This window comes from Mchenga conophoros, linkage group LG8, assembly GCF_057382185.1.
Source record: "Mchenga conophoros isolate Kocher_MC1m ecotype Shallow Benthic linkage group LG8, M_conophoros_male_GT1.1, whole genome shotgun sequence".
In the NCBI taxonomy this organism is placed as follows: Eukaryota; Metazoa; Chordata; class Actinopteri; order Cichliformes; family Cichlidae; genus Mchenga; species Mchenga conophoros.
Genome location: NC_140533.1, coordinates 15,828,404 through 15,855,183, shown reverse-complemented (window position 1 = coordinate 15,855,183; position 26,780 = coordinate 15,828,404). Strand labels below are relative to the sequence as shown.

The 26,780-nt window shown below is 42.0% G+C and overlaps 1 protein-coding gene and 2 long non-coding RNA genes across 3 annotated transcripts in view; 2 read left to right on the top strand and 1 right to left on the bottom strand.

Annotated features, from left to right (window-relative positions):
* Window positions 1-26,780, bottom strand: part of LOC146568484 (IgGFc-binding protein-like) — a 55,203-nt gene that overhangs the window by 7,064 nt on the left and 21,359 nt on the right. The window contains exons 23-40 of the mRNA XM_085283548.1: window positions 17,082-17,247; window positions 14,478-14,878; window positions 13,815-14,391; window positions 13,131-13,714; window positions 12,461-13,013; window positions 11,770-12,368; window positions 11,440-11,597; window positions 10,889-11,289; window positions 10,520-10,716; window positions 8,290-8,455; window positions 5,686-6,086; window positions 5,023-5,599; window positions 4,339-4,922; window positions 3,669-4,221; window positions 2,978-3,576; window positions 2,648-2,805; window positions 2,097-2,497; window positions 1,728-1,924 (exon numbers count right to left, since the gene is read on the bottom strand). Coding sequence (XP_085139674.1) covers window positions 1,728-1,924; window positions 2,097-2,497; window positions 2,648-2,805; window positions 2,978-3,576; window positions 3,669-4,221; window positions 4,339-4,922; window positions 5,023-5,599; window positions 5,686-6,086; window positions 8,290-8,455; window positions 10,520-10,716; window positions 10,889-11,289; window positions 11,440-11,597; window positions 11,770-12,368; window positions 12,461-13,013; window positions 13,131-13,714; window positions 13,815-14,391; window positions 14,478-14,878; window positions 17,082-17,247 — 7,272 coding nt within the window. The remainder of the gene's footprint in view (window positions 1-1,727; window positions 1,925-2,096; window positions 2,498-2,647; window positions 2,806-2,977; window positions 3,577-3,668; window positions 4,222-4,338; window positions 4,923-5,022; window positions 5,600-5,685; window positions 6,087-8,289; window positions 8,456-10,519; window positions 10,717-10,888; window positions 11,290-11,439; window positions 11,598-11,769; window positions 12,369-12,460; window positions 13,014-13,130; window positions 13,715-13,814; window positions 14,392-14,477; window positions 14,879-17,081; window positions 17,248-26,780) is intronic.
* Window positions 535-1,043, top strand: LOC146568486 (uncharacterized). The gene is made up of 3 exons (XR_014893627.1): window positions 535-607; window positions 685-834; window positions 916-1,043. It is a non-coding gene; the product is annotated as an uncharacterized LOC146568486 (long non-coding RNA).
* On the top strand, window positions 9,327-9,835 carry LOC146568485 (uncharacterized). Its single transcript, XR_014893626.1, has 3 exons — window positions 9,327-9,399; window positions 9,477-9,626; window positions 9,708-9,835. It is a non-coding gene; the product is annotated as an uncharacterized LOC146568485 (long non-coding RNA).

Sequence of the window (26,780 nt, the reverse complement as noted above, 5' to 3'; positions counted from 1 at the left end):
TTTTCCCCCCCCCAAATTCTGCAGTTTAAAGAGTTAGAGCATCATTCTGCCTGTATAGCTACATATTAATTATTTTCTTTTTAGTGGTGTAATATAAAACAGTCATAATAGCTATGCTGAATATATGATAGCAAATGAAGACCTTTTTTTGTGATCCTAAGATTTCAGTTATATGAAACTATAAACTGTAGTTTTGCATTTTGCAACCCCTATTATTTGCTATTTCATAGAAACTACCACGTTTCCAGGTATTCATCATGCTTCCTGAAATTTTTCATTTGGTTTGGATTTTATTTGGTTATTAACATGGAACTAACATTTTTTCCATGTTGCAGCCCTGATTCCTGGTTATTAGACCTAAACTACCACATGTTTCCAGGTAACGTCAATTTGCATTTTGTAGCCTTGTTTCTTGGTTATTGAACAGAAACCAACATTGATTCTGTCATGGTCCGCGGCCCGGCGTCTGAGGTGCTGATGGGATGCCCACTCCTGTGGGCGTGGCCGCTGACTCCACACCTGCATCCCATCCCAGGCGATCACCAGGTGGACCATTTAATCCTGCCCAGCCTGCTGCTCCACGCCAGTCCGTAATCGTCCTTCAGCGGTAACGCACACCTACGGGAAAGTTCTTAGGCAATCCTATCCGTGTGAACTAGTACTAACTCTGCCTTGTATACCCAGATCACTGCTCGGCGTGTTTTGAGTCACCAGCCTGTCCACCTGCCTGTCCAGAATTTGGATCACGATCAACCCCAGCCGCCTCGCCCTTTCTGGAGCTTCTCCCCACGGACCCTCACCCCTCCCTCCGGTTCCCTTGGCCCCGCTATCATCGTAAGACGCGTACACTACCTCCCCTCGTATGCTGCCGGTTTACCCGCACCCCAATAATCCTTTTTTCTTTTTCTGTTTCAGCCTCCCACGGTCCCGCTCTCGGCGTTTCCTGCGCGATTCTTCTCCCGGTCCCTCGGTTTCTCTGGTTCCGTGCGTTTTCTCCCTTCTACTCTCCCGGGACACTCTCAGTTATAATAAAGTTTATTTTTTCTCTCGTACCGCTGTGTGTGTGTTCTGCTCCTGGGTCAGGCTTGTGTGTTGAACTTCGGTTCTTGACAGATTCCAGGTAAGATATCAGATTTAAACATAATATTTACGGTGATACTGTTGTCAAACAAAAAAGAATGTTGGTGAATGAGGCAGGATTCATTCCAGCATTATGGCAATATGGTAATGGTATCCCAAAACATTAAAACTTAAAATCATATTAGTATCTTGTTACCCTATTATTATGAGGTTAGTATATATAAAAATGTGTTTTATTGCTAGTGATTGTGACTATACTATTACTAATTGTTTTTTTAAGCTCATGTACATACATTTGTATCCATATCATCACTTATAATTTATGGTCTGTTATTACATAGATTTAAATGTAATAGTACTCACTAGATCACTTAGTTATTACTCTGGAAATGAAGTGGCAATTATTTGCTATATATCTAGTTTTTATCTTCCTGTTTCCACCTTGTTACCTCAATATTACCACATTATTACTGAGCTATAATAGACTCTGTTGTTTGTTTAATATATATTTCTGAATTTTAAGCTTTGTCACAGTCCAAAACACTTCACGAAGCTTTCTAAATGTAAGAAGGGCAAGTCTGCTGATTCTGCTGATTTGAAGGGAATTACTTCAAAGAATATTTACTATTGACTTTAATATGTCTTACATCATAGTAGAATCCATCATACTGGCAGCCACAGCTTTCCACTGGGACACACCTGGTCCCACTCTTGATGAAGCCTTCATCACAGAAACATCCCTCAGAGCAGAACTGCTCACAGGTTTCATCAATGCTACTGGCACAGGTGTGGCCACAGTCAGTACCGCACAGCTCATAATGGCTGTTGGCTGGACAGTCCAGTGCTTAATAAGTGAGAAACGTGACAAATGGCACTAGTCAGACATACCACTTTTAATGTAATACAGTGTGGATACAGTGAGTATTGTAAAATTGTTGGACTTTTTATTTCTGAAGTGGTTAGCAAATTTCTTGTACATTTAGATATAAATAAAATATAATGACATGTTGACTCACTGCAGGTGGTGTTCTCTCTCCAGGGATAGATTCGAACATTAGCAGACTGACAGGCACTGACATATGATTCAATGGCACTGCACAAGAGATCGTGGCCTTGATTTCCTGACAAACATACATCAAACACGCAGTCGTTGAAATATGGCGCCGGGTCCACCTCCTCGTGGCAGAAACTGAAGGGCCCATCAGCTGCCTGTATCACCTCACACTGATCTCTAGCAGGCTGTTCATTGGCACACTGTGGACAGGAGGAGCCACAGCCATCATTGCACGTGTAGTTGCCTGGCACCTTCCAGGCTCTCCCAAACTCATCTGGAGATGTGACTATCGTTCCAGATGGTGTGTGAAAGTCATCATTTGGATTTCCGTTGAAATTTCCACAAAGTCCACATATTTTTTCTCTGTTGATGACAACAGTTAGCAATAGTCCTTGTGTTAGTTTCATAAGGATAAATTATTAGTAAATAAATTATTTATATAGCTGGGATTATCCTGTTTTTTAAAGCATGTCAAACAAAAATTACTTCAGCTTTGATGGGTGGGAATTGTACCTGTAATTTGGTGGTACGGAGATAAACACTGCACTATATCCATTATAGGTAACACTCAAGCCAAAATTAGTGCTGACAAGTATACGAGATCCTGTTGCATAGATAGACACATTACCTTCATTCAAGACAATAGGTAAATTTCTAGTTACTCCATTCACCTAGAAGAGATATGCAAAGAAAATCAGTGGGTAGTTTTTCTACTTTTTAATTGTTATTTTTTTCATTCACAGCAGTAAAAATATCCCTAAAATATATGTAGCTGCCATTTACTTCATACACCTGAAATTGTTCATAACAATCATCGAATGAGAACTATCACTAACTACTTACTTGTACCAAACCTCTTCTGTCCCTTGACATATGCACGTCGTAGCCCCAGACATTCACAAAAACTTCAGCTACTATTGAAAGTGGAAGCCCATTCAATGCCTCATTCTTAGCTTCCACGGAAAACTGATTGAGCTCATCAGTGGCATTACAGAGGGTCACCAGAACATAGCGGCAGGTTCCTTGGAAGTCATAGGCCTTGCGATCAAAGGTGATGTAGTGAGGGTCTCCAGAGGCAGAGCAGGTGCCATGAAGGTTGGGATGGCAGCCAAACTCGCCCTCCACCACACGGCAGGACTCCTGGGGCCCACAGGAGTTGGGAGTACAGTGGACGTTCCCTGTAGTGCCGTTACAGGTACACAAGCTCTGACATTCTTCACCATCCCAGAACTGCTCACCACCTTGGTGATAGCGTCCTTGATGATAGCATCCACAAGATGTTGGTGGAACGCACTGGTCACCATTGAGGATAAAACCATTGTTACACTGACAGCCCTCCTGGCACACAGTATCACAGGTGAAGGGGAAAGAGAGGCTGGGGCAAGCAGAAGGACAAGAGGTTCCACAGAGTTCATAATGGCTGTTTGATGGGCAGGTTAGTGCTGGAGAAAAACAAACAGGTTAACATAAAAAAGCATTTTTAAACATTTGGAGATCGTGGCTAGAATTAATTCAAAAACAGTTGAATGCTTACCACAGCCAGTTGCATTTCTCCATTGTCCTAAGGCAACACCCTTCTGTTGACACATTAGTGCATAATCTCGTAGGACACCACACAGAGTTGATGCTGGATTGTTAGAGCCCCCCATGATCTCCACACATACATCCACCTGCTGGCTCGGGTCAACCACAGACCAACAGGGTACAAATGGCCCATCTGGTGAGCTGAGAATGCCACAGTACTCAGTAGAATTGTAATTAGTTGTAGAATTTTGGTTCATGCTTTCCACGCAGTGAGCAGCCAGAGAGCCATCTCGCCAACTGTCTCCAAAGTCCTGAGAACTGTTGATCAGGACACCGTTGGGTGTATTGAAGTCATCATGTGGATGACCATTGTAATTACCACAGAGTCCACCCAGTGAACCATTGTAGACACCAGGAGCAGTGACACGGACAAAGTGAGGCCAGACTGTCTGCACAGTTACACCAAAGGAGGTGCGAATGATGACACTGTAAATGCTGCTGTGGAAGATCTGGATTCGGTTGGATGTAGTGCTGAAAGGTAGCCTGATCAGCTGACCGTTAACCTGCAGGATCATCCAGTTTTTTGCAGTTAACAAGACTTAAACAGTATTGTGTCCGTGTACACATAAATAAATATTAAAGGAAGAACATAATTTTAAGTAAGTGTTCCATTCACTTACCTTCACTTTACTGTTCCTTGCCATCTCAATAGATACGTGTATCCCCTCTGCTTCAAAATGCAGAATTCGTGCAAAACCATGCTGGCCTCTTGGCACTTTTTCTGCTGTCACCATGAAGTGTGGGTGACTGGACAGTCCCATAACTTTGGCAAGTGTCAATCGACACGCCCCAGGATATTGGTATGTCAGTCCATCAAATGTCTGATATGACCCTGGGCCTCTGATCCAGCATGTTTCATAGCTATTTGGTCTGCATCCTCTTTCTCCATCCTCCACCCTGCATGATTCAAGTGGGCCACAACCATGAGAGTGGCAAGTCATGGAGCCATAACTGCAGCTACAACGTCTCCCACAGTCTCCGTCTAGTATTGCAGTTTTTCCAGATCGGTAGTAACGGCCCTCAAAGCTGCAGCCACACTCAGCATGAGGGACGCAGACCCCACCACTGAGGATGTAGCCTGAATCACAGATGCAGCTTTCCTGGGGAGGTAGAGGGCAGTTATGGGTAGAGTTGGGATTAACACAGGTAGGTGGACATCCTGTGCCTTCAGACTCAAAGTGGCTGTTGGCTGGACATGGGATTTCTAGGAATAAGAGAACAACATCGATATTTACATCGGTGTAATTTTAATACAATAATATTTTGAAATAATGCAAAAAAAAAAAAGAAAGTGATTAACATACCACAAAAGCCAGGTGTCCTCCAACTTGGTAGCTGAATACCACTTTGTTGACACTGACTTGCATACACACTTAGGGCTTGACAGAGAATAGGTCGGTACCCTCCTCCTACACACAGATCATACACACAACTGTCCACAAAGGACTGTGGAGGAAGTTGCTGATGGCAAGCCGTGAAAGGTCCAGAACTACTGCTGAGGATACCACAGTGGTCAGTGTTGCTATACAATGCTGTCTCTTCTACAGTGCAAACAGCACAGTCCAGACCTCCGCACTGTGGCCCACAGCCAAGCTCATCATCCCCAGATGCTTGCCAGCTGTTAGCAAAAACCACATCAGAGCTCACAACCTCACCGTCACGAGTTTGAAAGTCATCTCTACGAATGCCATTGAAGTTTCCACAAAGACCGCATGTACCATTCTGGTAAGTGTAGGGCAAGCTGATCTGAACATGATGAATTGTGTCATAAGACACCACTAAACCAAAGTCAGTGCTGACAAACACAGAAAAACCTGACTCATAAACCTGCACGGTGCCATTGCTAAGGGAGAATGGAGTGGATGCAAAGTTCCCGTTAACCTGTAAAAAAACCAGCAAATATATCAAGTGAGAAAAGTATATCTGGTCATAAAGTGTAGAATTTATCCAGAATCAAAATGACCAACCTTAGCCTGACCACGACGTCCTTTGACAAGCTCAATTGTGTCATTGTAGACATGCACTTTCACCAGTCGTGTCCAAGACACTTGAGTACTGCCTCTGTGCTCATTTTTGCCTTCTACTCTGTAGTAGGGCCGTCCACTATTACATTGCTCAGAGAGAACATACGTGCAAGTGCCTTGAAAGTGAAACACTGTGTTATCAAAGGTGTAGTAATGGGGATCACCACTTATGGTGCAGGTTCCTCTTGGCACTGTCTGACAGGAGAACTGGAAGGAAGCTGGCTTGCAGATCTGTGAAAAGGAGCACGGCTCATTGCGGCACTGCAGGCCTGTTGAGGTACATGTGCACTTCTGTGCACAGGTCCTGTCACTCCAGAATGAAGCACCCAGCTGCACTAATTCACCTTAAAAAGAATAAAAGGAAATGTCCCTTATGCCTTGTGTTAAATGTCCAGACATTTACATTCATAAAGCTTTAGGAAAAAACTTTCAAACCTTACATTTTTTTCATGTACTGTCAAATAACAGCAGGAATTGCCTCAAGGCACTTTATATTGTAAACTAAAGACCCTCAAATAACAGAGAGACCACTGCAACAATCCAACAATGCCTAACAGCAGTCTGAGATGTGCTCTGTTGGGAGGATACGGCACTATGATTTCATTAAGATAAGATGAGGCCTGATTGTTCAAGACCTACCTGTATATGAGGAAAATAATTTTACATTTGAATCTGGATTTAACAGGGTGCAAAAGAAGGGAAGCTAGGATAGGAGAAATATGTTCTTTCTTTTTAGTCCCTGTCCGTACTGCAGCATTTTGGATCAACTCAATGCTTTTCAGTGAGTTTTTGGGAAAATCTGATAATACAGACCGTTCTTACTCCCGAGGCGTAACATCCCGACGTTTTGTCACGTCCCACGGCGTTCCTGAGGAACGCGAAAGGTGACCTTCCGCGTTCTTATGGTACGTGCCGGATTATCGATGAAATCAAGTGGAATGACGGTCCTGCGGTAATAGACGTCCCAGCCCTGTATTCCAGCCCTAAACCTAACCTTATCCCTAACCATAACGTTATTTCTAATCTTAACCAGTACTTTAATGGCATGAAATAGTGTTTTCCCAAGCGATGTTGCGAAAAAGAGCAAACATGTGTAGATTGAGACCAAACGGTTCTCATATTCCCTCATTTTTCCGATCTCGTCATTTAGGAACGTGTTGGGTGTCCAAAAACGTAATATGTTGACAATTTGTCACCTAGCATAAAATGTTACGCTTTGAGAGTGAGAACGTGTTGGATAATAACGAATCACAGTAGGCCAGACTTTAACCCTTTAAGACCTACCATAGAACCAAGTCCGCCAGAGCTTACTTTATATTTTTACATGCTGTAGTGCCATTTTTGGGAGCATTTCAAGTTGATATACATCAATACAACCATTATAGCCCAAATTTTAATAATATGTCTGCATTAAGTAATTACATAAATTGCAAAAAAAGTGCAATAAACTACAAAAAAAAAATCGTTTTTGTTTTTTTAACATATATTTCTAGTTAGAGAAATTTAAGAGGCTTATCCCTCAACACTTGAAATACAAAAAAGTTGCACAAAATAGTTTCCCACCACAGGAAATTTATTTTGAGTGTCTTTATAGTTTTATTTTTGAAATACACCAATTTTTATATACTGCAGGAAAAACGAAAATAAATATTATAGTGCAAATTTGCAAAAAAACAGCATATGCATCAAAATAAACTATTTCCAGCAGTGCAATATGAGTCCTAAGCACCCCAGAAACGACACAGAAAGTCATAAAGTCAAACATAACTTTTAAAAACACCAGTATAGGCTCATAAGGCCCTGATGGTAAAAAACTACATTTCCGGAAAATGACATCATTTCCGGTTTTGGGCAGGACATGGCGGACATGCGATAGTTCGCGCTGATGGACGTAGGAAGTGTTACAAACAGCTGATCGAATCAGCAAAGCGTGTTTCTGGAATATTATGTTTTTGTTGCTGCAAGTGCTTTTTATGCAGTTTTTGCAAAGCTATATGTGGAAGGAAACTGTGACTTAGGACAAGCTGGTGGCATAAGATGTAAGTACAACTCCTCCGGTTTCATATGCAAAAAAAATTATTGTGCTAGCTTATGTGGTTGCAGTGCTACCGGGATTTAAAAATAGTTATGCAACACAGAGCGTGCCCGCTCCGACCGGCTTTGAAGGGTTAAGTAATAAATGCATGAACTAATTTTTTGGCGTCACTCTGAAATAGGATTTTTCTAATTAAAATGCAAGAAAGCCATTCTAATTATTTGTTTAATATGAGCACTGAAGGACACAACCTGGTCAAAAACAATGCAAACATTTCTCTTAGTGTTACTGGAGGCCACGGTAATCCCAGTCCGAGTGTGCATCTGGTTAGACATCATGTTTGTAAGAGTTTTATAGCTGAGTACAATAATCTTATCTTTATCTGAATTTGAAGCAGAAAATTAAAGATCATCCATGTCTTTATGTCTTTAAGACATTCCTACAGTTTAGTCTTATGGTTTCATTGACAGAGCTGGAGATCATCTGCATAGCAGGGAAAATGTACACGATACCTTTGAAAGATACTGTGCAGGTGGTAGCATTGTAACAGCCCAGCTGGCCGTCTCTGATGGAGCACTGCTGTTCAGGAGTGCAAGACGAGGCAGAACATCGCAGGTCATTTGGAGCGTGACATTCACATCTCTGTGAGCAACCATCTGTCCAGAAGGACTCGCCAGCCTGTGAACCACACCACACCAAATCATAGCCAAATTGATACAACAAATATAGTTCTTAAAATACCATTTTGAAGGATTTTGTTTTCATTAATTGTAGGTGATTTAGTGCAGTAATTGCTAGATCACTGCAAACTGCAACTATTAATGTACTAAATATTGTGACAGAGCAACTAGTCGTATCTGTTGATCTTTCTCCCACAGAAAGGACAGATGCTAAATGCCACAATTTCAAGAAATATGTGGAACAGAGCTGCATGAAAAAAAGTATTTAATTGTTCTGATGTAGCTGTATAATCGTCAACTGATTGTTTAATGCATTCATTTATTTAGCGACAGATTTTTTCCCCCCCCAAAATTCTGCAGTTTAAAGAGTTAGAGCATCATTCTGCCTGTATAGCTACATATTAATTATTTTCTTTTTAGTGGTGTAATATAAAACAGTCATAATAGCTATGCTGAATATATGATAGCAAATGAAGACCTTTTTTGTGATCCTAAGATTTCAGTTATATGAAACTATAAACTGTAGTTTTGCATTTTGCAACCCCTATTATTTGCTATTTCATAGAAACTACCACGTTTCCAGGTATTCATCATGCTTCCTGAAATTTTTCATTTGGTTTGGATTTTATTTGGTTATTAACATGGAACTAACATTTTTTCCATGTTGCAGCCCTGATTCCTGGTTATTAGACCTAAACTACCACATGTTTCCAGGTAACGTCAATTTGCATTTTGTAGCCTTGTTTCTTGGTTATTGAACAGAAACCAACATTGATTCTGTCATGGTCCGCGGCCCGGCGTCTGAGGTGCTGATGGGATGCCCACTCCTGTGGGCGTGGCCGCTGACTCCACACCTGCATCCCATCCCAGGCGATCACCAGGTGGACCATTTAATCCTGCCCAGCCTGCTGCTCCACGCCAGTCCGTAATCGTCCTTCAGCGGTAACGCACACCTACGGGAAAGTCCTTAGGCAATCCTATCCGTGTGAACTAGTACTAACTCTGCCTTGTATACCCAGATCACTGCTCGGCGTGTTTTGAGTCACCAGCCTGTCCACCTGCCTGTCCAGAATTTGGATCACGATCAACCCCAGCCGCCTCGCCCTTTCTGGAGCTTCTCCCCACGGACCCTCACCCCTCCCTCCGGTTCCCTTGGCCCCGCTATCATCGTAAGACGCGTACACTACCTCCCCTCGTATGCTGCCGGTTTACCCGCACCCCAATAATCCTTTTTTCTTTTTCTGTTTCAGCCTCCCACGGTCCCGCTCTCGGCGTTTCCTGCGCGATTCTTCTCCCGGTCCCTCGGTTTCTCTGGTTCCGTGCGTTTTCTCCCTTCTACTCTCCCGGGACACTCTCAGTTATAATAAAGTTTATTTTTTCTCTCGTACCGCTGTGTGTGTGTTCTGCTCCTGGGTCAGGCTTGTGTGTTGAACTTCGGTTCTTGACAGATTCCAGGTAAGATATCAGATTTAAACATAATATTTACGGTGATACTGTTGTCAAACAAAAAAGAATGTTGGTGAATGAGGCAGGATTCATTCCAGCATTATGGCAATATGGTAATGGTATCCCAAAACATTAAAATTTAAAATCATATTAGTATCTTGTTACCCTATTATTATGAGGTTAGTATATATAAAAATGTGTTTTATTGCTAGTGATTGTGACTATACTATTACTAATTGTTTTTTTAAGCTCATGTACATACATTTGTATCCATATTATCACTTATAATTTATGGTCTGTTATTACATAGATTTAAATGCAATAGTACTCACTAGATCACTTGGTTATTACTCTGGAAATGAAGTGGCAATTATTTGCTATATATCTAGTTTTTATCTTCCTGTTTCCACCTTGTTACCTCAATATTACCACATTATTACTGAGCTATAATAGACTCTGTTGTTTGTTTAATATATATTTCTGAATTTTAAGCTTTGTCACAGTCCAAAACACTTCACGAAGCTTTCTAAATGTAAGAAGGGCAAGTCTGCTGATTCTGCTGATTTGAAGGGAATTACTTCAAAGAATATTTACTATTGACTTTAATATGTCTTACATCATAGTAGAATCCATCATACTGGCAGCCACAGCTTTCCACTGGGACACACCTGGTCCCACTCTTGATGAAGCCTTCATCACAGAAACATCCCTCAGAGCAGAACTGCTCACAGGTTTCATCAATGCTACTGGCACAGGTGTGGCCACAGTCAGTACCGCACAGCTCATAATGGCTGTTGGCTGGACAGTCCAGTGCTTAATAAGTGAGAAACGTGACAAATGGCACTAGTCAGACATACCACTTTTAATGTAATACAGTGTGGATACAGTGAGTATTGTAAAATTGTTGGACTTTTTATTTCTGAAGTGGTTAGCAAATTTCTTGTACATTTAGATATAAATAAAATATAATGACATGTTGACTCACTGCAGGTGGTGTTCTCTCTCCAGGGATAGATTCGAACATTAGCAGACTGACAGGCACTGACATATGATTCAATGGCACTGCACAAGAGATCGTGGCCTTGATTTCCTGACAAACATACATCAAACACGCAGTCGTTGAAATATGGCGCCGGGTCCACCTCCTCGTGGCAGAAACTGAAGGGCCCATCAGCTGCCTGTATCACCTCACACTGATCTCTAGCAGGCTGTTCATTGGCACACTGTGGACAGGAGGAGCCACAGCCATCATTGCACGTGTAGTTGCCTGGCACCTTCCAGGCTCTCCCAAACTCATCTGGAGATGTGACTATCGTTCCAGATGGTGTGTGAAAGTCATCATTTGGATTTCCGTTGAAATTTCCACAAAGTCCACATATTTTTTCTCTGTTGATGACAACAGTTAGCAATAGTCCTTGTGTTAGTTTCATAAGGATAAATTATTAGTAAATAAATTATTTATATAGCTGGGATTATCCTGTTTTTTAAAGCATGTCAAACAAAAATTACTTCAGCTTTGATGGGTGGGAATTGTACCTGTAATTTGGTGGTACGGAGATAAACACTGCACTATATCCATTATAGGTAACACTCAAGCCAAAATTAGTGCTGACAAGTATACGAGATCCTGTTGCATAGATAGACACATTACCTTCATTCAAGACAATAGGTAAATTTCTAGTTACTCCATTCACCTAGAAGAGATATGCAAAGAAAATCAGTGGGTAGTTTTTCTACTTTTTAATTGTTATTTTTTTCATTCACAGCAGTAAAAATATCCCTAAAATATATGTAGCTGCCATTTACTTCATACACCTGAAATTGTTCATAACAATCATCGAATGAGAACTATCACTAACTACTTACTTGTACCAAACCTCTTCTGTCCCTTGACATATGCACGTCGTAGCCCCAGACATTCACAAAAACTTCAGCTACTATTGAAAGTGGAAGCCCATTCAATGCCTCATTCTTAGCTTCCACGGAAAACTGATTGAGCTCATCAGTGGCATTACAGAGGGTCACCAGAACATAGCGGCAGGTTCCTTGGAAGTCATAGGCCTTGCGATCAAAGGTGATGTAGTGAGGGTCTCCAGAGGCAGAGCAGGTGCCATGAAGGTTGGGATGGCAGCCAAACTCGCCCTCCACCACACGGCAGGACTCCTGGGGCCCACAGGAGTTGGGAGTACAGTGGACGTTCCCTGTAGTGCCGTTACAGGTACACAAGCTCTGACATTCTTCACCATCCCAGAACTGCTCACCACCTTGGTGATAGCGTCCTTGATGATAGCATCCACAAGATGTTGGTGGAACGCACTGGTCACCATTGAGGATAAAACCATTGTTACACTGACAGCCCTCCTGGCACACAGTATCACAGGTGAAGGGGAAAGAGAGGCTGGGGCAAGCAGAAGGACAAGAGGTTCCACAGAGTTCATAATGGCTGTTTGATGGGCAGGTTAGTGCTGGAGAAAAACAAACAGGTTAACATAAAAAAGCATTTTTAAACATTTGGAGATCGTGGCTAGAATTAATTCAAAAACAGTTGAATGCTTACCACAGCCAGTTGCATTTCTCCATTGTCCTAAGGCAACACCCTTCTGTTGACACATTAGTGCATAATCTCGTAGGACACCACACAGAGTTGATGCTGGATTGTTAGAGCCCCCCATGATCTCCACACATACATCCACCTGCTGGCTCGGGTCAACCACAGACCAACAGGGTACAAATGGCCCATCTGGTGAGCTGAGAATGCCACAGTACTCAGTAGAATTGTAATTAGTTGTAGAATTTTGGTTCATGCTTTCCACGCAGTGAGCAGCCAGAGAGCCATCTCGCCAACTGTCTCCAAAGTCCTGAGAACTGTTGATCAGGACACCGTTGGGTGTATTGAAGTCATCATGTGGATGACCATTGTAATTACCACAGAGTCCACCCAGTGAACCATTGTAGACACCAGGAGCAGTGACACGGACAAAGTGAGGCCAGACTGTCTGCACAGTTACACCAAAGGAGGTGCGAATGATGACACTGTAAATGCTGCTGTGGAAGATCTGGATTCGGTTGGATGTAGTGCTGAAAGGTAGCCTGATCAGCTGACCGTTAACCTGCAGGATCATCCAGTTTTTTGCAGTTAACAAGACTTAAACAGTATTGTGTCCGTGTACACATAAATAAATATTAAAGGAAGAACATAATTTTAAGTAAGTGTTCCATTCACTTACCTTCACTTTACTGTTCCTTGCCATCTCAATAGATACGTGTATCCCCTCTGCTTCAAAATGCAGAATTCGTGCAAAACCATGCTGGCCTCTTGGCACTTTTTCTGCTGTCACCATGAAGTGTGGGTGACTGGACAGTCCCATAACTTTGGCAAGTGTCAATCGACACGCCCCAGGATATTGGTATGTCAGTCCATCAAATGTCTGATATGACCCTGGGCCTCTGATCCAGCATGTTTCATAGCTATTTGGTCTGCATCCTCTTTCTCCATCCTCCACCCTGCATGATTCAAGTGGGCCACAACCATGAGAGTGGCAAGTCATGGAGCCATAACTGCAGCTACAACGTCTCCCACAGTCTCCGTCTAGTATTGCAGTTTTTCCAGATCGGTAGTAACGGCCCTCAAAGCTGCAGCCACACTCAGCATGAGGGACGCAGACCCCACCACTGAGGATGTAGCCTGAATCACAGATGCAGCTTTCCTGGGGAGGTAGAGGGCAGTTATGGGTAGAGTTGGGATTAACACAGGTAGGTGGACATCCTGTGCCTTCAGACTCAAAGTGGCTGTTGGCTGGACATGGGATTTCTAGGAATAAGAGAACAACATCGATATTTACATCGGTGTAATTTTAATACAATAATATTTTGAAATAATGCAAAAAAAAAAAAGAAAGTGATTAACATACCACAAAAGCCAGGTGTCCTCCAACTTGGTAGCTGAATACCACTTTGTTGACACTGACTTGCATACACACTTAGGGCTTGACAGAGAATAGGTCGGTACCCTCCTCCTACACACAGATCATACACACAACTGTCCACAAAGGACTGTGGAGGAAGTTGCTGATGGCAAGCCGTGAAAGGTCCAGAACTACTGCTGAGGATACCACAGTGGTCAGTGTTGCTATACAATGCTGTCTCTTCTACAGTGCAAACAGCACAGTCCAGACCTCCGCACTGTGGCCCACAGCCAAGCTCATCATCCCCAGATGCTTGCCAGCTGTTAGCAAAAACCACATCAGAGCTCACAACTTCACCGTCACGAGTTTGAAAGTCATCTCTACGAATGCCATTGAAGTTTCCACAAAGACCGCATGTACCATTCTGGTAAGTGTAGGGCAAGCTGATCTGAACATGATGAATTGTGTCATAAGACACCACTAAACCAAAGTCAGTGCTGACAAACACAGAAAAACCTGACTCATAAACCTGCACGGTGCCATTGCTAAGGGAGAATGGAGTGGATGCAAAGTTCCCGTTAACCTGTAAAAAAACCAGCAAATATATCAAGTGAGAAAAGTATATCTGGTCATAAAGTGTAGAATTTATCCAGAATCAAAATGACCAACCTTAGCCTGACCACGACGTCCTTTGACAAGCTCAATTGTGTCATTGTAGACATGCACTTTCACCAGTCGTGTCCAAGACACTTGAGTACTGCCTCTGTGCTCATTTTTGCCTTCTACTCTGTAGTAGGGCCGTCCACTATTACATTGCTCAGAGAGAACATACGTGCAAGTGCCTTGAAAGTGAAACACTGTGTTATCAAAGGTGTAGTAATGGGGATCACCACTTATGGTGCAGGTTCCTCTTGGCACTGTCTGACAGGAGAACTGGAAGGAAGCTGGCTTGCAGATCTGTGAAAAGGAGCACGGCTCATTGCGGCACTGCAGGCCTGTTGAGGTACATGTGCACTTCTGTGCACAGGTCCTGTCACTCCAGAATGAAGCACCCAGCTGCACTAATTCACCTTAAAAAGAATAAAAGGAAATGTCCCTTATGCCTTGTGTTAAATGTCCAGACATTTACATTCATAAAGCTTTAGGAAAAAACTTTCAAACCTTACATTTTTTTCATGTACTGTCAAATAACAGCAGGAATTGCCTCAAGGCACTTTATATTGTAAACTAAAGACCCTCAAATAACAGAGAGACCACTGCAACAATCCAACAATGCCTAACAGCAGTCTGAGATGTGCTCTGTTGGGAGGATACGGCACTATGATTTCATTAAGATAAGATGAGGCCTGATTGTTCAAGACCTACCTGTATATGAGGAAAATAATTTTACATTTGAATCTGGATTTAACAGGGAGCAAAAGAAGGGAAGCTAGGATAGGAGAAATATGTTCTTTCTTTTTAGTCCCTGTCCGTACTGCAGCATTTTGGATCAACTCAATGCTTTTCAGTGAGTTTTTGGGAAAATCTGATAATACAGACCGTTCTTACTCCCGAGGCGTAACATCCCGACGTTTTGTCACGTCCCACGGCGTTCCTGAGGAACGCGAAAGGTGACCTTCCGCGTTCTTATGGTACGTGCCGGATTATCGATGAAATCAAGTGGAATGACGGTCCTGCGGTAATAGACGTCCCAGCCCTGTATTCCAGCCCTAAACCTAACCTTATCCCTAACCATAACGTTATTTCTAATCTTAACCAGTACTTTAATGGCATGAAATAGTGTTTTCCCAAGCGATGTTGCGAAAAAGAGCAAACATGTGTAGATTGAGACCAAACGGTTCTCATATTCCCTCATTTTTCCGATCTCGTCATTTAGGAACGTGTTGGGTGTCCAAAAACGTAATATGTTGACAATTTGTCACCTAGCATAAAATGTTACGCTTTGAGAGTGAGAACGTGTTGGATAATAACGAATCACAGTAGGCCAGACTTTAACCCTTTAAGACCTACCATAGAACCAAGTCCGCCAGAGCTTACTTTATATTTTTACATGCTGTAGTGCCATTTTTGGGAGCATTTCAAGTTGATATACATCAATACAACCATTATAGCCCAAATTTTAATAATATGTCTGCATTAAGTAATTACATAAATTGCAAAAAAAGTGCAATAAACTACAAAAAAAAAATCGTTTTTGTTTTTTTAACATATATTTCTAGTTAGAGAAATTTAAGAGGCTTATCCCTCAACACTTGAAATACAAAAAAGTTGCACAAAATAGTTTCCCACCACAGGAAATTTATTTTGAGTGTCTTTATAGTTTTATTTTTGAAATACACCAATTTTTATATACTGCAGGAAAAACGAAAATAAATATTATAGTGCAAATTTGCAAAAAAACAGCATATGCATCAAAATAAACTATTTCCAGCAGTGCAATATGAGTCCTAAGCACCCCAGAAACGACACAGAAAGTCATAAAGTCAAACATAACTTTTAAAAACACCAGTATAGGCTCATAAGGCCCTGATGGTAAAAAACTACATTTCCGGAAAATGACATCATTTCCGGTTTTGGGCAGGACATGGCGGACATGCGATAGTTCGCGCTGATGGACGTAGGAAGTGTTACAAACAGCTGATCGAATCAGCAAAGCGTGTTTCTGGAATATTATGTTTTTGTTGCTGCAAGTGCTTTTTATGCAGTTTTTGCAAAGCTATATGTGGAAGGAAACTGTGACTTAGGACAAGCTGGTGGCATAAGATGTAAGTACAACTCCTCCGGTTTCATATGCAAAAAAAATTATTGTGCTAGCTTATGTGGTTGCAGTGCTACCGGGATTTAAAAATAGTTATGCAACACAGAGCGTGCCCGCTCCGACCGGCTTTAAAGGGTTAAGTAATAAATGCATGAACTAATTTTTTGGCGTCACTCTGAAATAGGATTTTTCAAATTAAAATGCAAGAAAGCCATTCTAATTATTTGTTTAATATGAGCACTGAAGGACACAACCTGGTCAAAAACAATGCAAACATTTCTCTTAGTGTTACTGGAGGCCACGGTAATCCCAGTCCGAGTGTGCATCTGGTTAGACATCATGTTTGTAAGAGTTTTATAGCTGAGTACAATAATCTTATCTTTATCTGAATTTGAAGCAGAAAATTAAAGATCATCCATGTCTTTATGTCTTTAAGACATTCCTACAGTTTAGTCTTATGGTTTCATTGACAGAGCTGGAGATCATCTGCATAGCAGGGAAAATGTACACGATACCTTTGAAAGATACTGTGCAGGTGGTAGCATTGTAACAGCCCAGCTGGCCGTCTCTGATGGAGCACTGCTGTTCAGGAGTGCAAGACGAGGCAGAACATCGCAGGTCATTTGGAGCGTGACATTCACATCTCTGTGAGCAACCATCTGTCCAGAAGGACTCGCCAGCCTGTGAACCACACCACACCAAATCATAGCCAAATTGATACAACAAATATAGTTCTTAAAATACCATTTTGAAGGATTTTGTTTTCATTAATTGTAGGTGATTTAGTGCAGTAATTGCTAGATCACTGCAAACTGCAACTATTAATGTACTAAATATTGTGACAGAGCAACTAGTCGTATCTGTTGATCTTTCTCCCACAGAAAGGACAGATGCTAAATGCCACAATTTCAAGAAATATGTGGAACAGAGCTGCATGAAAAAAAGTATTTAATTGTTCTGATGTAGCTGTATAATCTTCAACTGATTGTTTAATGCATTCATTTATTTAGCGACAGATTTTTTCCCCCCCAAAATTCTGCAGTTTAAAGAGTTAGAGCATCATTCTGCCTGTATAGCTACATATTAATTATTTTCTTTTTAGTGGTTGTTAGGTATTTTAGTACCATGGGAGCATTTACTGGATATTGTTTTATAGTGACATTATACAGGAAAACTCTGTCATTCAACAAGGTTGAAATACCACAGAGATCACTCCCTCAGCTACATTAGTTTCTTAATCTTTTAGACGCCTGTTGAAGGCCAAATGGTTTGTTTCAGATTTCACTAATGAAAGAACTCTTCGTTTTGTGCCTTGAAAATATGTCGCTGAGATAATCACAATTGTAGCTGAACTAATAAACTACACAAAGGATGCTTCTTCACCCAAGGGCAGGAAGACGCTGCCTTATCTTGGTCTGTACTGGTTTAAACTGATAAATCTGCTGTCTCATGAATTTTACCCTCTATATAAACTGTTGTACTTGTGAATAAAGTTGAGTCACTTTGGGAAGACAATCTAAAGCAGTCTCTGTTTTCTTGTTCTCCCAAGCTGCTCCCGAGCTGCTCGTACTAACACGCTGAATGGCATGCTTGAATATTACTTGAGAATATATTTGACTGTGTTACAGACTAAGGGACATTCTCTGCTGATAGGTGAAGGTACATTCTCTGCTGATAGACGTCCACGCCTCGGAGGAAGCCGATCCACGGAGTAGGCCCTGGAAACAGTTTCCTTCAATTTTGGTGTCAGAAGTGGGATCCTGACGAAGGTAGGCACTCGTCTTTTATTTTATAAGACTGTGTTATGCCTTTCTCAGTGATCCACATAGAAACGGGATACGCTGACGAGGCCTTCTTCAGTGGCCCACATAGTAACAAGTGGGATACGCTGAGGAGCCTTCTTTAGTGGCCCACATAGAAACACAGGAAGTTGCCTGTTGTTTTGTAAATAAAAGCAGAAAGGACACAGGAAGTTGCCTGGGGTCATAAAACGAGAAGTTGCTCGTTAAAAAGTGAGAAGTTGCTCACTAAAAAGATAAAATTGCTAGCAAAAAAAATCAAGTAACCTCAGGTGTGCCACAGCAAAAATAAAAACTAACTTAAATCCTTCAAAGCGTCTAAACCCCTCTGGAAATCACTGACCATGGGTCAGAATAATTCAAAGACCTTAGACGGGTCCGATAAAAAATCAAAATTAACTGTAAAACCAAAAAAAATAAAATATAAAATCACAAATAGCGGCTCAGTACGACTCCCACTTCCGGTTACGTTTAACCCACGCTCGCGAATCAATGAAGACTTCCATGATTACGTATCCAGAACATGCGGAAGTGCTTACGTGACTGATTTCGTCTCGAACTTAAGAACTATAACTTTAATGCATCCTAATGTATTTCCGGAGCCCTATCCCGAACGATTATCGCCAGAAAACAGGTCAGTAGAAATGTTAAATACTATTTGTGATAAGGAAAGTAGGCTGATTAAAAAGTCCTGTAAAAAATATATGATAGAATGTCGTGATGTGACCAATCGCATGCTACCACTATGGAAAAAAGGACCCGAGCCAGACGTAAATGCTTTAAATCAAGCCAGTGTAGGCTCTAGTAAATCCACTGCAGAAAAAACTAGCCTTATATGCCCATCTGTTCAACCTACGGCTCCGCCGCCTTATGATGAAAAAACAGAATTAATAGCTGCTGCGGCGGCTGCACGTCACCAGCGCGTATATCCTGATATAACAGCAAAATCCCAAAGGAGTGAGGAAGGCACTGAAATGACACCTAAATCAGAAGAAGATGACTGGTTTAACCTAGATCAAAGACAGGAACGAGAATACACTGAACGAGAAAGAGAGTTACAGGAACATAAAAAGCAAACAAAACAGTTAATGACAGAGTGTGAGGAAATCATGAAAGATCCTTTAACTGAACGTACGGAAGCTGAACTGCAGCAAGCCGTTTCCGTCATAGATAATCATGTTCAGCGCCACACTAGAGTAGCGAATGGTTTAACTGTGCCAAAAGCAATAACTAACACCAGAAATTTAATAAGGAACTACTTAAAGCAGAAAAAAGAGGAAAAAACTCAAGAGGGCCCCCACAAAAACACCCGTTATAAAGAAAAGCAGGGATCACAATTTAATGACGTCAGCACCTCCCTCCCGTTCATGATAATAGGGGACATGTGTTGCATTCAACCCCCTAAAATTTCAGAGTTAGCAGCAACCATTAAAGAACTTCCCGATCCTCTACAAAATCCTACAGCCTTTGTTTCTGCATTACAGAGAAGTACCAGATACCACCACTTGGGTGGGCCTGACTATAGATATATATTATGTCAACGAATTCCAGGTGTGACTGAATCTCAGCTTATTGAAGAAGTAGAGGAACTAGACCCTAAAAATGACCAAGCAGCCAACACCACCTCGTTTTTGTGGATAAACGATGACAAAATCACAGCCTTTTTTCAAAATCTAAAGAAATTTCTGCTCACAATGTCTAGAGATAAAATTGATTTAAATGCAGTAACCATGTGTAAGCAAAAGCCAGATGAATCCATTCTAGTGTTTATGAAACGTTTCATGCACTGCTGGACTAATGAGGCATGCATGCCTGAAGGAGGAAATGATCAGATTTTCATAACAACATTCTTAAACAACATTCATCCAGAATGTTCACAACTATTGAAGCTGACTGCCACTGATAATCTCTATGACATGAAAATAAAGAACTTTATCACACTTGTCAAAACAAAAGCTGGTGCAGATCTTTTCCCCAACAGCACGAAGGCTAAAACTGTTAAGATGATGTTGAATTTTGATGTTGAAGGCTCAGAGGAAAGTGAAAAAATGATGTATGCAGGGGCCCCGTCCCCTCAACAAGCGCAGCAGGGAGATTTCAGAAGGAGAGATAGGAGTGGAGACGTATGTTTTTATTGTGGAAAAATAGGACACTGGAGGAGGGAATGCAAATCAGCAGCACATAGGTCTCAACCACAAAACACAGGACCAGCTCCTGCCACTAGGCGTCAGCAGAGCTCTTACAGACAAGGTAACTGGCAACGCAGACAGGAATCACATCAAAATAATGGCCCCTTTGCACTTCGGCAGCAACCTTATAATCCACATTTTAATCCCCACCCATATGATAACGAAAGGCTGGACCGACAATAGGGAGGCCCAGGTGAGGATGAGGGACAGTGTGAAGCACTACACACGATGCTGCATTTGCAATTGTCCCGTAACACAGAAAGCTTGCCCATGTTAGATATAGAGATAGGTGAAAAGACTTATTCTTTTTTAGTTGACAGTGGAGCCACTAAAAGTTCACTGTCTGGAAAATTCTATAGTGGGCCTGTTTCCTCTGTGTGCATCAACACCATGGGAATAAACGGAACTCTAGTGCAATGCCCCAAAACTCATTCTCTAAAAACACGCTGGGGCCCAAAACCAGATGAAATTACATATCATCCATTCATAATTATTCCAAACTCGCCTGTGAATCTATTAGGCAGAGATTTAATGGCAAAAATGAACTTGTGTATTTCATTTAACACAAAGGGTGAAATGTTTGCAGATACTGATAACAGCTATGTTTTCTCTGCCCTATGCACCGACACCATGGAGAAAGAACAGCCTCTGTGTCAGCTGGACGCCTCAGCGGAGAATGAACTCAATATCCATCTGACTGGTATCCCACGTCACACTCTGTGTCAAAAACATGTGCAAACACCGTTACCAGGTAACCCCATGCCTGGAAGCCACATATTTGTTTCTCTCACACTGTTCAACAACATGATAACTGCTCACACCAGTGAAGGCCGAACAGTGGTTTTGTCACATAACTCGGACATAGGCTATGACATTACTGCACCATGTCGCAGCACAAAAAGCAGAACTCATGGCTTTAATACGCGCCTGTGAGTTACATGTGGATAAGCGGGTAACAATTTACACTGATAGCCGTTATGCATTCGGTGTGGTGCATGACTTTGGCACATTGTGGAGACAAAGAGGATTTAGATCTGCTGATGGAAAATCGATCGCTAATTCTGACCTTGTTCAAAGACTTTTGCAGGCTATACAGCTGCCATCGGCAATTGCAGTTGTTAAAACGAAGGGGCACAGCACGGCTGACACAGACGAAGCAGTGGGAAATGCTCTTGCAGACGTAACCGCGAAAGCAGCTGCTGCCTCACAGCAACCACCCAGAAGGGAAGTATTATCTTTGCCTTTACAGCTGCCACTTGTCACGCTCCCAGACTATTTAGAAACAAATGTTGACCTAAAATTCATACAAGAGCAGGCCTCTGCCTTAGATTACACTTACTGGGAAAGTAATGATTGTACCTTAGATAACAGAGACGGCTTATACAAAAACCTTGAGGGTTTGATTGCCCTCCCATCTTCACTACTGCCAATCCTTGTCCGCCATTTTCACGGTGTGAGTCATGTCGGACAAAGAGGGGTAATAGGAGCAATAAAATCAAGATTTGTAATCGAGAAAACATCACACGCAGTAAAACGCATATTAGCAACCTGTCTAACATGTGCACGAACTAATGTAGGAAAACCAAAAGCAAAACATCAGCATTTACCACAACCAGATTTCCCATTTCATACATTACAAATTGATTTTACACACATGCCAGCACAAGGAAGCATCAAGTACTTACTGGTAATAGTGGACCAATTTAGTAAATGGGTAGAAGCTTATCCAACATCAAAAGAAACTGCAGAAGTAGTCTGTCAAAAGTTGTGCAATGAAATAATACCCAGATTTGGAATACCTCACCAAATTAACAGTGATAGAGGACCTTCATTCACATCAGAAGTAATTCAAAAGTGTGCTAAAACTCTAGCAATAGACTGGAAATATCATGTGCCATACCATCCTCAGAGTTCAGGAGTTGTAGAAAGAATGAATAGGACCATAAAAAACCACCTGACTAAAGCAATGATAGAAACAGGAATGACCTGGATCAAATTACTTCCTCAAATCCTCTGCGAGATTAGAATGACTCCATCCGCAGCAACCAAATTATCTCCATTTGAAATAATCATGGGAAGACCGTTTCCAACACCATGGTCAGCCTCCAGAGGGGCACCGCTATTGGAAGGGGACATAGACACTGCATTGTCTGACTATGTTCATAACCTGGTAGAAACACTGAATAATAACTATCAGAAAGTTTGTCTCTCTCAGCCTCTCCCTTCCATAGATCCAACCCATCCGTGGAAACCAGGAGATGCGGTATTGGTAAAGTTGCTAAAACCAAGGGCACTCGGGGAGGCCGCGTGTTCCAGCCCCCAGACTGTACTTGCAGTGACGAGAACCAGCATCCTAACAGACGGACAACCTCAGTGGATTCATGCCAGCAGGGTTAAGACCAGCCCCACCAAACCACCTAAGGCGTCGGATCAAGTAGATGACGTCTCCGGCGAGCCAGCGCCCGGATTCAATACACCTATAGATGACGACTCAGGCGAGCCAGCGCCCGGATTCAATACACCTACACACACACAATCACTGATTAACACACAACGCCGGAAAGAGCCAAGACTCAGACAGCCCTTTGATCCCCCACCTGAACAACAACAAGGTACTCGAACATCCAGCAGGAACAGAAAGCCTAGAGTACCACACAATGTCTAACCTGATAAAGATAGACTCGTTTCATCCTGATAATGGAGAAAATGAAATGCCCATTGTCATCACACGACGCTTATACGGTGTCTCTCGAACCTGGGACCAGGCCAGGAGACGACTAAAGAACTGTCTTTTTTATATATTTAGGTTATTAATCATATCTACTGCATTAACCTTAGGATTTTTATTTTTTACTATTTCGTATTGTAAAGTGCAACCCTGTTCACATTTCTGCAAGCCACATTTTGCTGACAATACCTCATGCTCCACTTGGCAAGACACCCACCTAGTACACTCGTCACGTTCTCTAAAATCAGTAGAAAGCAACACAGACACCACCAATAAACCATCTTATGCACCCCCTAGAACAGGAACTAACGCCTGGTATGACAATGCCAGAATAGCCGCTCGTGACTTAGGAAACAGTAACTGTTATGTCTGTTCAAAGGGTAATCCAGAACAGGTCATAGTGGGATATCCAATTTCAGGTTTTCCCTTAACAAAGATGCTATTCAAAAATGATAAAAAGGGGCCCTTAACAGTAACCCTGATTGAAGCGGTGCGAGTAGAACTAAGTCCTTTAGATTGTTTATTCATATACACAGGACAAGTCTCTAGTAAGGATGTTAGCATGATTAATGATTCTACCCACCCCTGCAACCAAATGAAGCGCCCCGAAGACCGCACTGAACCTCTTTCGCCCCCAACACAGGTGCGCCATCACCCAAATATCTTGATGACATGCATACACCGACCAAAACTTGAAAACATAAATTATGACACACAAAACTATACGTTCTTTTCTGACTCTCCAGGAGCACGCTGTAACGAAACATGGCTAGCACCGAGTGTTGACAGGACACAATATAAACATATGTTTTCTTATATATATGCATATATAAGTACGCATTCAGATAACTCAACAATCCTGCATTCGCCCAACACACTAAACGACTCGTACTGGGGAGGCATATTAAAAGGCTTTACAGCTTCGCGCCTGACCAGACCAATCCCACATGCTTATTGGATGTGCAATAATACTCTTAGATTAGCCTTACCTGTTAATTGGACCGGTACCTGCGGTCTAGTAACTTTAGCTCAAGAACTACTGATACAACAAACCTCGGATCTGCCTGTATCCAGCAGACGGACGGAACGCTCCGCTTATTCACATAACGTTTACATAGATGCTATAGGAGTTCCACGCGGGATACCAAATGAATTAAAGGCACAAGGAGAAATATCAGCAGGGTTTGTCTCAATACTACCGTGGATACAGGTAAACAAAAATGTAGGCTGGATCAATTATGTTTATTACAATCAGCAAAGACTTACTAATTTGACCAATACGGCCCTTAAAGCCCTAGGAGAACAGATGTCTGCTGCCTCCTTAATGACCATGCAAAATAGAATGGCCCTAGATATGCTGTTAGCTGAGAAAGGAGGTGTTTGTGCTATGTTTGAAGATGTTTGTTGTACTTTTATTCCCAATAATACCGCCCCTGACGGTTCATTTACACAAGCTATGAATAAACTTGAAGCATTGCAGATAGAACTAAGAGCCAATACAGGTCACGGTCAGTGGCTAGACAAGTGGATGCAGGACACGTTTGGAAAATGGAAGGAACTCATTGTAGCCTTTGTAACAGTTGTAGCATGTATTATTTTGTTTTTGATGATTATTGCCTGTTGTGTGATACCCTGTGTACGCTCAATGATAACCCGTATAGCTACTAGTACAGCTACTTCAATGTATTTGCAATTAGCACAAATTGATCCTGAGGATGTGCCAGATGTTACCAATGATGTTCCTGATGTGTATATTGAACATTAGGTTGTGAACTATTACATTTTATGATTTGCTTTTTATATTATGTTATTACATTTGTGATTTTTCCTTTCTATTTGAGTTATTATTTTTTTAAAAAATAATAATAAAAAAAGAGTGGAACTGTTAGGTATTTTAGTACCATGGGAGCATTTACTGGATATTGTTTTATAGTGACATTATACAGGAAAACTCTGTCATTCAACAAGGTTGAAATACCACAGAGATCACTCCCTCAGCTACATTAGTTTCTTAATCTTTTAGACGCCTGTTGAAGGCCAAATGGTTTGTTTCAGATTTCACTAATGAAAGAACTCTTCGTTTTGTGCCTTGAAAATATGTCGCTGAGATAATCACAATTGTAGCTGAACTAATAAACTACACAAAGGATGCTTCTTCACCCAAGGGCAGGAAGACGCTGCCTTATCTTGGTCTGTACTGGTTTAAACTGATAAATCTGCTGTCTCATGAATTTTACCCTCTATATAAACTGTTGTACTTGTGAATAAAGTTGAGTCACTTTGGGAAGACAATCTAAAGCAGTCTCTGTTTTCTTGTTCTCCCAAGCTGCTCCCGAGCTGCTCGTACTAACACGCTGAATGGCATGCTTGAATATTACTTGAGAATATATTTGACTGTGTTACAGACTAAGGGACATTCTCTGCTGATAGGTGAAGGTACATTCTCTGCTGATAGACGTCCACGCCTCGGAGGAAGCCGATCCACGGAGTAGGCCCTGGAAACAGTTTCCTTCAGTGGTGTAATATAAAACAGTCATAATAGCTATGCTGAATATATGATAGCAAATGAAGACCTTTTTTGTGATCCTAAGATTTCAGTTATATGAAACTATAAACTGTAGTTTTGCATTTTGCAACCCCTATTATTTGCTATTTCATAGAAACTACCACGTTTCCAGGTATTCATCATGCTTCCTGAAATTTTTCATTTGGTTTGGATTTTATTTGGTTATTAACATGGAACTAACATTTTTTCCATGTTGCAGCCCTGATTCCTGGTTATTAGACCTAAACTACCACATGTTTCCAGGTAACGTCAATTTGCATTTTGTAGCCTTGTTTCTTGGTTATTGAACAGAAACCAACATTGATTCTGTCATGGTCCGCGGCCCGGCGTCTGAGGTGCTGATGGGATGCCCACTCCCGTGGGCGTGGCCGCTGACTCCACACCTGCATCCCATCCCAGGCGATCACCAGGTGGACCATTTAATCCTGCCCAGCCTGCTGCTCCACGCCAATCCGTAATCATCCTTCAGCGGTAACGCACACCTACGGGAAAGTCCTTAGGCAATCCTATCCGTGTGAACTAGTACTAACTCTGCCTTGTATACCCAGATCACTGCTCGGCGTGTTTTGAGTCACCAGCCTGTCCACCTGCCTGTCCAGAATTTGGATCACGATCAACCCCAGCTGCCTCGCCCTTTCTGGAGCTTCTCCCCACGGACCCTCACCCCTCCCTCCGGTTCCCTTGGCCCCGCTATCATCGTAAGACGCGTACACTACCTCCCCTCGTATGCTGCCGGTTTACCCGCACCCCAATAATCCTTTTTTCTTTTTCTGTTTCAGCCTCCCACGGTCCCGCTCTCGGCGTTTCCTGCGCGATTCTTCTCCCGGTCCCTCGGTTTCTCTGGTTCCGTGCGTTTTCTCCCTTCTACTCTCCCGGGACACTCTCAGTTATAATAAAGTTTATTTTTTCTCTCGTACCGCTGTGTGTGTGTT